The 11,283-nt window shown below is 44.4% G+C and overlaps 1 protein-coding gene across 7 annotated transcripts in view; it reads right to left on the bottom strand.

The window, feature by feature from the left end:
• Xrcc6 (X-ray repair complementing defective repair in Chinese hamster cells 6) overlaps nucleotides 1–11,135 on the bottom strand; it is a 22,560-nt gene extending 11,425 nt beyond the window's left edge. The window contains exons 1-7 of one of the 7 annotated variants that reach the window (XM_005379361.2): nucleotides 11,040–11,135; nucleotides 10,295–10,384; nucleotides 7,167–7,279; nucleotides 4,556–4,694; nucleotides 4,048–4,302; nucleotides 2,403–2,586; nucleotides 820–1,006 (exon numbers count right to left, since the gene is read on the bottom strand). In XM_005379361.2, the coding sequence (XP_005379418.1) occupies nucleotides 820–1,006; nucleotides 2,403–2,586; nucleotides 4,048–4,302; nucleotides 4,556–4,694; nucleotides 7,167–7,279; nucleotides 10,295–10,373 (957 nt within the window). In that variant the 5' untranslated portion in view covers nucleotides 10,374–10,384; nucleotides 11,040–11,135. The other 6 variants (XM_005379362.2, XM_005379363.2, XM_013511358.1 and 3 more) reach the window with 6 other exon arrangements.
• Between the last annotated feature and the right edge of the window lie 148 nt (nucleotides 11,136–11,283).

Genomic DNA, 11,283 nt, shown 5'->3' with positions numbered 1-11,283 from the left:
AAAAAAAAAAAAAAAAAAAAGCAGGGCAAAACAGTCTGCTTTGAAATTTGTGCTCCAAAAACACCTCCTAAATTGAATTAAAATGTCATTTCAGTTTAGTCATCTCTCGAAGTTCCTAAACTTATGTAAAAGTGATTCTCTTCCACATCGTAACTGAAAAAGAAGGATGACTCATTTGATTTTAATTTTCAATGTCAAATCCCTCTATAGATTGAACAAAGTGAGAGGATGAAAATAATACTTTGTATTTAAAGACTATCTTTTAGGTTCAGAAAGGCAGACCTGAGTCATTTCAAGGCACAGGAAAAATTTCATTAGTTTAGTAAAAAGAAATCCTCTCCCTTAAAAAAAATCCCTCTTCGTAGTGACTACTGCCCTAACTCCTCTTCTAGTTAACGAGCAAGCACAGGCTGAAGTTTCCATGGGCGTCTCTTGCAAACACCAATGCGATTTAACTTTCCAGCGCTGAGGGTATCACTGGTCCAACACTAAATATTCTGTGTCTCTAGAGGGGCTACACAGTTGTACAGCAGAATTCATTAAATTGGCCAGGCCAGTGATGGGAAACCTTTCAGAGATGAGTGACCAAACTGCCACCCCAAACCCACTTTTTTATTGCAAAGTCCAACACTGCAACTAAAACCTGAATACTGAGGTTTTAGTTTAGAATAAACAACTCATACATTAACACCTTTTGTCTTAAAAGAAAAACAACATACATGCCATAGGTTCATCATCACCGCGCTAGGCTGTCCACACCTCACCTCCCTGCCCACTCTCCCACGGGAGGCAGCTTGGGAAGGCAGCAGATCTGCCCACCTGAGACCGCTTGGTGTCACTGGGCAAGAGCAAACTGCCTGTGTTCACACTGAACGTCCGGGTCTTGGTTTTCACTGGTTCGTTTGTTTCCCGGTACAGCCTCACTGGCGGTGGCTTGTTGGCCTTCTGGACCAGGTTATAAATGCCCACGGTGAATGCTGTATCTTTATCAAGTTTAAATTTTAATCTGAGAGAAGAAAAAATAAAAAGCATGGACTGAAAAATTACATCTATTTTCCTATCTAAAATTCCTTCTTGGAGGCCAAGCTTCAATTTGCTTCATTCTCTCCAACAATCCTAAGCAAGTTCAGAGATAAACATAGACAAGAACACAGAGAAGTGTTTTGTACATGAACCAACTCCCCACAACAAATGTGATCATTATGTACTGCTAAAGTACACTAATAAAAATTAAAAATATTTCTAAATGACTTTTAAAAAACCTACAAAGGATTTTTTTTTGGTACTGGGAATCGAACTCAGGACCTACCCAGCACTCAGGAGGCTGAGGCAGGAGGATCGCTGTGAGTTCAAGACCAGCCTGGGCTACAAAGTGAGCACAAGGCCAGCCTGAGCTGCATATCGAGACCCTGTCTCAAAAAGACAAAAAAAAAACCAAAAAGGCCAAACAAAAAAAAAACTCAGGACCTTGTGCTTGCCAGGCAGGCGCTCTGCTGTATATCCCAGCCTGCTTGTTTTATTTTTTGAATAGGGTCTCACTAAGTAGTTCAAGCTGGCCTTGAACTCTCAGCAATCCTCCTGCCTTAGCCCCCCATTACTAGGATTACAGGCTGGAATGCATTTAACACAACAGAATTTCCTATTTACAGGGTCTAAACCACCAAGATCAGACTGAGAACCTATTACCCACTTAGAATATGACAGAGGGCATACTGCTGGGCGGGATGGAGCTCAGCAGTAGAGCTTTTATCAAGCACACACAGGCCTGGGGTTTGATCCTAGCACTGTAAAATACTAAACCAAATGCCTGATCCACTTCAGAAAGAAACACAGTGACCCTTTAAGGTTCTGATATCAAGGCTCTTAAAAAGATGATCAGCCACATGTCAGCCTTTCAGCTAACATCAAGCACCAGAAGCTCATCTGACAGTCTTATTGGTCCCAACTGGTTAAGAACTCAGAACGAGGGCTGGGAAGGCAGCTTGTGGCACAGCACTTGCCTGGCGTGCATGAGGTCTTGGGTTCAATCTCCAGCAGAGAAAAAATGAGAGTGATATGATTTTAACAATGATAATAACTCAACGAATTTTTCCCCCATACTGCTCTGTTTTATGTTATTTCTTTGTTAAATTAATTACCACAGGTAACCTAACAAGGCAGGTGCTGTTATCCTCAGGACAGAGAAGAAAACAATGTATTAACACGTGCAGCTAGGGACATCCTGAGACTGCAAGGAGACAGAGGATAGCGCTGTCCTGCTAGCACTGGGCCAGCAATCTAGACACAGAGCAGGTTTTTGGAGGAGCGCACACAGCAGGTGTACAGCCAGGAACGTCAAAGCAAGCCACTGCCTATCCTTTCTCAGGGGACCTGTGAGCAGCTGATCGTGCCTCAGAGCCCACCTGGAGAGCACACGCTTCCTGGTCTCCTTGGCACGAACCTTCCTCAACAGGTCTTCCAGCTTGCTCGATTCCTCAAAGTGAACCCCAAGGTCCGCATCCTCTGCTACGCTAATGATATCTCTGTAGAACAAGGATATGTCAAAGCCTCCACGTTTCTTCAGGTGCATCAAGTCCAGAAAGATACCTGGTGCAAGGACAGATAAAAGTGAGAAGGAAAAACAATTTCCACCAAGAGAGAAAAAAAATTCTTAAAGGGATACAGTATACCCAGGCATGGTGTACATTTGTAACCTCAGTAATTCAAAAGGCTGAGGAACCTAAAGTTGAGGCCAGTCTGGCCAACAAGGAAAAACCCTGTCTCAAAAATAAAAACAGGGGCTGGATGTGGTGGCAGACACCTGTAATCCAAGCACTCAAGAGGCTGAGGCAGGAGGATCACTGTAGAGTTTGAGGCCAACCAGGACTACACAGTGAGCTCAAGGCCAGTCTGAACTACATAGGGAAACCCTCCCTGTCTCAAAAAAAAAAAAAAAAGGCTGGGGATATAGCTTAGCACTTCCTGAGTTCAATCCCTAGGCCACAAAAAAACACAGAGACAGAGACGACACTTTATGTTGCCCAAGGATGTCTAACCTCCTAGACTCAAGAGATTCTCCTACCTCAGTCCCCTCGGTGGCTGGGACTACAAGTATACACAACATGCCTGGTTCAAAAATTTATAGTTAAACTCAAATTTCATTTTATTTGTTTTTTTGGGGGAGTTTTTTGTTTGTTTTTTGAGATACAGTCTCACTAAGCAGTCCAGAATGATCTTGAATTTACCATGTAGCCCAGGCTGGCTCCAAACTCATGGCGATCCACGTGCCTCAACCTCCCACATGCTGGGATTATAGGTGTGCACCACTATGCCTGGCTTCTCAAATTTGATTTTGAAAGCTCTCCCTAAAACTAAATTGGCTATTAACATTTTCAGGACTTAAAGAAAGTGGCTAATCCAGGCATGGTGACAGGTGCCCGTAATCCCAGGCTTTGAGAGGCTAATGCAGGAGGACTGCTCAGAGTCTAAGGCCAGCCTGAACTTCATAGCATGACCCTGTCTCAAAAAAAAAAAAAAGTGGCTAAGTAAGTCAGTTATCATGACTTCAGAAAACTTACTCCAATACTGACTTTCACGTGAGACAAGACTGCTAGGGTAGAACCCTGTACACAGTATGGCAAAACCACTCAAGACCATTTTTGGTGTTAATATTACCCAGGTGTCTTCCCCTGGCTTCACTTTATTCTTGAACCCAAGGCCTTCACACTGAGCCATATCCACAGCCCTTTTTCACATTATTCTTTCCTTTCCCTCTGGATGGTGAAAAGCAAATGCTTGACATCAGCTGTAAAGAACGTAACAAAAGCTGAATGTTGTGGTGTGTGCCTTAACCTCAGCTACTCAGGAGGCAGCGCCAAGAGGACTGTAACTTTGGGCCCACCCTGGGCAACTTAGCAAGACCTTATGTTAAAATAAAGTTTAAAAAATAAAATAAGAAGGGCTAGGGATGTAGCTCAGCACTCCCTTGGCTCAATCCCCAGTACTGAGAAAAAAAAAAAAAGAGCAATAAAGTTAAGTGCCAATTGAAAGGACAAGGCAAATGCCCACCTGTGTCGCGGAGATCACTGGCCTTGGTCCTGGCCCGGCTCGCCTTGGCACTGTCCCCGCCATGGGGGTCATCGTCATTGGTGAACAGCATGATCCTCTTATGACTCATCTTGACCTGCACGTCGCTGAAGAGGTTGGCACAGACCCATAGCACTTCACTCAGCGAGTAGTCAGACCCGTGGCCAATCAGGTCTTGAAAATGGTTTTGTCCCAGCTGCCCCTTAAACCGGTCAAGCTCAAGCACTCGTTTAGCACCTGGTCAGAAGCAGAGTCGAATGCGCGCAAAAAACACCTGAGCATCAGCAGTAGCCACCTTCACCACAGGCAAACAGACAAGGGTCTCTTTTCACCCCACAGCAGTTTAACACACACAGTGAGGTCACATCCCAGCAAAGACCCCAGCACAGGAGACCACACTCCTAGACAGGACAGGACCTGCTCCCTCCTGCTCGGCCCTTTGTTGGACTGTGACACTCCCACGGAGGGAAACACTCGGACTATCACTGACCTGGATTATCCAGTTCTTGTAAAACGTAAATATTTTTGAAATTCACTGAATTTTTGTCTTTCTTGGTACCATAGAACACCACTCCCAAGAGATCTCGGTCACTGCTGATGATCTTACTCGTGTACACACACTCGATACACTGAAAAAAAGATCCAATGAATATTTACTTACCACCAAACTTCAGTTCTGTACGTGCCTGGCAAATAGTAAGTGCTGAATCTGTACATGGCACTAGAACAAGACATGACACCCTCGACCTTCGGGAAACTCAAGTCAGTGAGACTGATAGGCATATGAACATATGTATCAAGTTACAACGAAGTGGCACACACCTGTAACCCAGCACTCTGGGAGACTGAGGCAGGAGGATCACTAGTTGAAGCCCAGCCTGGACAACTTACCAACTTAGGCAAACCCTGTCTCAAAATAAAAATTTTAAAAATGGCTGAGGAAGTAGCTCAGTGCAAAGGCCCTGGGTTCAATCTCCTGAACTAAAAAAAAAAAAAGAAACAAAGTGCCAATATGTAACAGATACTTCCCTACCACAAGAAGCCAGAGAAGGATACACTTGTATATTCTCAGGGAGGAGACTGACCTATGGCAGCAAAAAAAAAAAACCAACACTGGCACTGGAAACCTGGAGTTGAGTCCCACCGACGTTACTTAACTGGCTGAGTGTGGAGAAATCACCTAGCAGCACTTCCTCAAGTATTCTTTTCTTTTTTTGTATCAAGAATCAAACTCAGGACCTTACACTTGCCAGGCAGGCACTGTGCAACTGAGCTATAACCCTGGCTCCCTTCAAGTATTCTCATACCAAGAAACAGTTCACATATCTAAAATGATTACAAGGGTTAAGTTAACAAGAAGTGGATGTGACCCGAAGACAAAATTGCTTAATTACACAGTTAGACAGCAGCATTCCAGCCACAGGAAAGGTGTGCTCACCTAAACTAATGGCAGCATCCAGAAAATGAGGCCTCTAAAGGGTTGGTAATTCCAGGGGAGCCTGTTTAATTCTGGGGCCACAGACAAAATTAAGTTTCTCAGTCTACAAACCAACCAACATATGTGGTGACCTTTACATATGCTGCCTGACAGGAGGATTGTTGTGAGGTCGAGGCCAGCCTGGGCTACAAAGTGAGCTCAAGGCCAGCCTGAACTGCATAGCAAGACCCTGTCTCAAAAAGACAAAAACAAATAAACAATAACAACAAAACAACATTTCCTGCCTGAGCCCCAACCTGGCCTTCCCTCACAGTAGTCTTTTTTCTTCTTCTTCCAGTACTGGAGAGTGATCCTAGGGCCTCCACACTGAGCTACATCCTCAACACTTTTCTATTTTTTATTTTGAGACAATGTCATTAAGTTGCTAAGTTACCTGGGTAGGGTTTGAAATGTCCATCCTTAAATGCAAAATTTATGACTAGTTACAATAATCTACATAGCAAGCAGTCATTGCTGCAAATATTTTAATCTACTCTTTGAGCTGTCTATAAGCTTTTACAAGAATTTGGTGAGAGCTCTTTCTAAATTCTAAGAATTTTAACAAAAACAAAAACAATACCTCTGTTGACCCAGCAACACACTTTTTTAAATTTATTTTTTGGAGACAGGGTCTCACTATGTAACCCAGGCTGGCCTCGAACTCTGGGGGTTCCTCCTGCCTCAGCCTCTCAGTGCTGGGATAACAGGCGTGCACCACCACGCTCAGCTTAGCAATACATCAGAAATAACACAGTGATTAGTATGGTCTGTGCAAGAAGATGAGGCAGGGATGTAGCTCAGCGGCACAGCACCTGCCTGGCAAATGCAAGGCCCTGAGTTTGATTCCTGGTACCTAAATAAATAAAGAAAGAAAGAAGAAAGGAAGAAGAGAAAAAGAAACTAAAAGAGAATTTTAGAAAATACTTTTATTGTTTTCTTATCGAATACTTGGTGTTCATTTGTAAATGTCTCATTCATCTGGTACCTAACACTGCTTTTTGTATTTTTTGATGATAGTGGTACTGGAGATCAAACCTAGGAACAGTCTATCACTGAGCTATATCTCCAACCCTTTTTCCTTTTTAACAGGGTCTCACTAAGTTACCCTGGCTGGCTTCAGACTTATGCTCCTGAGTTGCTGATATTACAGGCTGGCACTAGCAAACACAGCTAACCCTGCTACTTCTGCTTCAACGGCAATCAGAGGCAGCCATCCTGAGAGACTAACCACCACACAATATTCACGAACTTTTCAAAGAATCCATGTTTTTAAAAGTGGTGCTAGCCAGGCATGATGGAGCACATTTATAATCCCAGCACTCAGGAGGCTGAGGCAAGAGGATCACTGTGAGTTCAAGACCAGCCTGAGCTATAAAGTGAGCTCAAGGCCAGCCTGAACTGCATGGCAAGACCCAGCCTCAAAAAGATAAAAAAAAAAAAAAGAAACAAGTGGTGCTAATACTTTTGTTGTTTATTAGTTTTGGGGGTTTTTTTTTGGTTTTTTTTCCTGGTACTGGGAATCGAACTCACGACCTTGCGCTTGCCAGCCAGGCACTGTGCCGCTGAGCTAAATACCCATCCCCCTTTTGTTGTTTATTTATATCAAATAAAGAGGTAGTCTTACCTGGATGCTCATATCAAAAGGTGTCAGTTCATTCTCACCCTGAGATTCAAACATGGCCCTGGAAGCATCCACCAAAAAAATCAAACTATCTCTTCCTGAGTATTTATATTCTCCTATAGGGGAAAAAACCAGAAGGGAATGTTTATTCTTACACTTGTATTTACCACATTTACCACTCACACAAAACAGAGAAAAGCCCCTAAAGCAAAAGCATAAACTAGAGGTTTATAAGGCAGACACCCTTAAAAAACCATCACCTATGGCAGGCAACAGAAATAAAATTGCGTACTTACACAACTAAAGACATCGGTACCCCGGGGTCCATCCTATGTTCCCATCCAATTACAATACCCAGCTCGGCCCAAAGTAATTACTGTCCTGACTACTGATAATCACTTCCTTTTCTTGCCAGGCAGGCACTTGTACCGCTGAGCTATCTCCCCGGCCCACTTCCTTTTCTTTATAGTTTTACCATTCAGTGACATCCATAAACATTAAACATTAAAAAAGTGTTGACTTTTTAACAGATGTTTTTGGAGTCTCTTAGTCTATAGATCTTCCTCTATCTTCCCTTGTAAACTATCTGCTAAAGAACCGGGATGCTCCGACACATACATTTAACTTTCCTACACTCTTGAATTTCACTGACTGTATTCTTTGTTCCCCCCCACACACACCACCTCCCAGTGTAAGGGATTAACTCAAGGGCTCTCTAGCTCTCTACCATTGAACTACATCCCCAGCTTTTTAAATTTTGAAGACAGGGTCTCACTGAATAGCCCAGACAGGCCTTGCACTTAGAATCCTCCTGCATCAAATTCCCAAGTACCTAGGGTTACAAATGGGCACCACACCCAATACACAGTCTCACTGTCTCCTTTTTTTTGTTTGAGACAGACTCTCTAAATTGCCTAGCCTGGGCTCGAACTTGTGATTCTACCACCTCAGTCTCCTGAGCAGTTGAGATTACAGACATGTGCCATCTTATGCTACAGTGCTACTTCTTAATATAATAAACTTAATTAGCTGCCTTTTGGAAAACATAGCACTATAACTATCAAAAGTCGTAACAAAAACTATCTCAGTGGTGCACCTCTGTAATCCCAACACTTGGGAGGCTGAGGCAGGAGGATCATTGGGAGTTTGAGGCCAGTCTGGGCTACAAAGTGAGTTTAAGACCAGCGTGAACTGCATAGGGAGACCCTGTCTCAAAAAGACCAAAGAAAAAACTATCTTAGCCAGGTGAAACCTACCTCTTAACAATCTACCTTAAGAAGATATAGAAAAATCCTTGTGCAAAATTTACTACAATGTTATTTATTAAAAAGCAACAGGTTGATTCAATACCAGCCTGGGCTACAGCAAGACTCTGTCTCAAACAACTCCCCTCACCCAAAAAAAAAACCCCAAAGCAACAAATTGAAAATAACTAAAATGCCCAGCAGGAAACAGAATTACAGTACATTTAAAATAAATTACAAAGGCCGGGTGTGCACGCCTGTAACCCCAGCACTCAGGAGGCTGAGGCAGGAGGATAGCTGCAAGTTTGAGGCCAGCTTGGGCTTTAAAAAGTGAGTTCAAGGACAGCCTAAACTGCATAGTGAGACCCTATCTCAAAAAAAAGACAAAAAATAAATGAAATAAAATAAATTACAAAGACTACATATATATAACTGTGTAAAGATGTATCTATGGCACAAGGAAAAAAGAACACAAAATTAAGAATACATTCTAAAAATTCTTTTTTGAAGAAAAGTGATATAAATTAAAATAGAAACATACGTGCACTATGATTACAATATAAAAATCAGATACAAAGAAAAATGTATGAGTGTACTTAAGAGATAAATATTCAAAGACACATGACAGAAATATTGAAAATACCAAAATGAAGCAGGGCATAGTGGCCAGGCCTCTAGTCCTACCTACTACAGAGGCTGAAGCAGAAGGATTTCCTGAGCCCAGCAGTCCAAGGCCAGCCCAGGAAACATTATGATAATGGGACCCCAACACAAAAAGTAAAAAGAGAGCTTGGTGTGGTGGTGACCACCTGTAATTCTAGTTACTCAGGGGACTGAGGCAGGAGGATTGCGAATTCAAGTCCAACTGAGGTAGCTCGGCAAGAACCAGTCTCAAAATAAAAAGGACTAGAGATGTAGCTCAGTGGTAGAAATCTCACCTAGCATATGCAAAATACAAAATATAGGGGCTGGGGATATAGCTCAGTGGCACAGAGCCTGCCTGGCAAGCTCAAGGTCATGAGTTCGATTCCAGATACCAAAAGCCAAATCCAAACAAAAAAAAGTATAAAAAATAAAATGAAATAAAAATACAAAACGCTAGTGGTGGTTACTTCAGGGTGCTAGATATAGAGTACAGTAAGTTTTATTTTTTGTTTCCTATGTTTCCCACTTCTAATAAAAAACACTTTTTGCTGGGCGTGATGGCGCATGCCTGTAATCCCAGCACTCAGGAGGCTGAGGCAGGAGGACTGCTGCGAGTTCCAGACCAGCCTGGGCTACAAAGCAAGTTCAAGGTCAGCCTGAACTGCATAGCCAGACCCTGTCTCAAAAAGACCAAAAAAAAAAAAAAATTTTTTTTAAAAGCACCTTAAAACTTTCTACTCAGGAATGAAATTAATCAGAATATAGCTAACACATACCCTTCATTTCTCTTCCTTTGCCCTATGTATTACTGTATTGCCAAACCTGAGGGTTCTCCTTAACTGTGTCACTAATGTTTACTGTTCCATGGCTGCAGTTACTATAGACGGAAGGCGTTTTTACAGAGATCCTGGAATGAGTAAAACTACTTTCTTGAGTGAGGAAGGGTCTTACCTGAGCCACATAAGGTGACAAAGGATACCCCCGAAAAGGTTCACTTAATGGAGTTCAACAGATGTCAACCTACTGGTAACCAGAAAAAATGTAAGACTAGAAATGTCCCAAAAACATAAGAATAAATGAGCATAGGGTGCCTCTGCAAAGCTCAAAGCAGGGCAAGTATTTCAGATTATGTGGGGAAAGAAAGTGGGCCACCAGACAGACAGCAAAGGCCACCCAACGGAGAGCGGCAGGAAAGGTATTTCTGCTACACACAGGACAGCACCACAGGTTAAAGGCACTTACCACCTGCGTCAGGGCTCTCCTCCTCCTCCTCTTCCTCTTCATCGCCCTCGGATTTATAGTAAGACTCCCACCCTGACATGCTGGTTTCTGCTAAGTAAAAGATGAGGCAACAAGCAAATATTTTTTTTCTTCAGACATGAAGCTATCGTGCCCAGGGCAGTCTCGGAACTCGCGATCCTCCTGCTTCGGCCTCCGCAATACCTGGGATTACAGGAGTGCGCCACTGTGCCCGGCAGTAACACATCTATAAAACATGTCAACTTCTAGGCTCTTTTGAGAACTGTTACAAAGAATTGGAGTTACTAATGAGGATGGGTCCTTACACCCCGTGCGCTCTCGGTCCTTGGAAGGCAGCCTCACCTCAGTTGTCCGTTAGGGACGCTTCGAGGCCGGCGGTAGCCAAGGTGGCCGCTCTGACCGTGCGCTGGTGCAGCCCGACACCGGGGTCCCGCCTCTAACGCCATCTCGACCGCCAGGGTCCTCAGTCCTAGAGGGGACCTACGGTCCGCATTCCTCCCCAAAGCTCCCCCAACCGCGCAGCCGGCCACGCCCACTGAAGTCCACGCAGGCCCCGGATCTCACCTCCCCCGCGAACGGCTGCATCCAGCCGCGCTCCCTACGCAGGGCTCCTTACGCGGACGCTGCCTCCCTGGGAGGCGAGGAGAACGCCCCAGACTTGAGGGCCAAAGCAGGACGAAGCCAGTCCCGGGCTGCAAGCAACACGCACAGAACACAGAAGGCCTACCTCAGCCTCAGGGATCGACGCGCACCAGAAAACAACACGCACGCGCACGGTGCCGTTCGCGCTCCCCGCCGAGAACGCCCTACACGTCATTACGCACAGCTCCACCTTCTCCCTGGCTGGCTGACGCACCCACGCCCACAACCCCCCCTCCCGCACAAAAGTGCCTTGGAGAAGCCCCGCCCCTTCGGTGAAGCCCCGCCCCGCCGCCCGTCGGGCCTTACGCACATGCGTGGGAGTACGTCCC

This window comes from Chinchilla lanigera, unplaced genomic scaffold, assembly GCF_000276665.1.
Source record: "Chinchilla lanigera isolate Chin_1 unplaced genomic scaffold, ChiLan1.0 scaffold00012, whole genome shotgun sequence".
NCBI lineage: Eukaryota > Metazoa > Chordata > Mammalia > Rodentia > Chinchillidae > Chinchilla > Chinchilla lanigera.
This window is presented reverse-complemented; position numbering and strand designations above follow the sequence as displayed.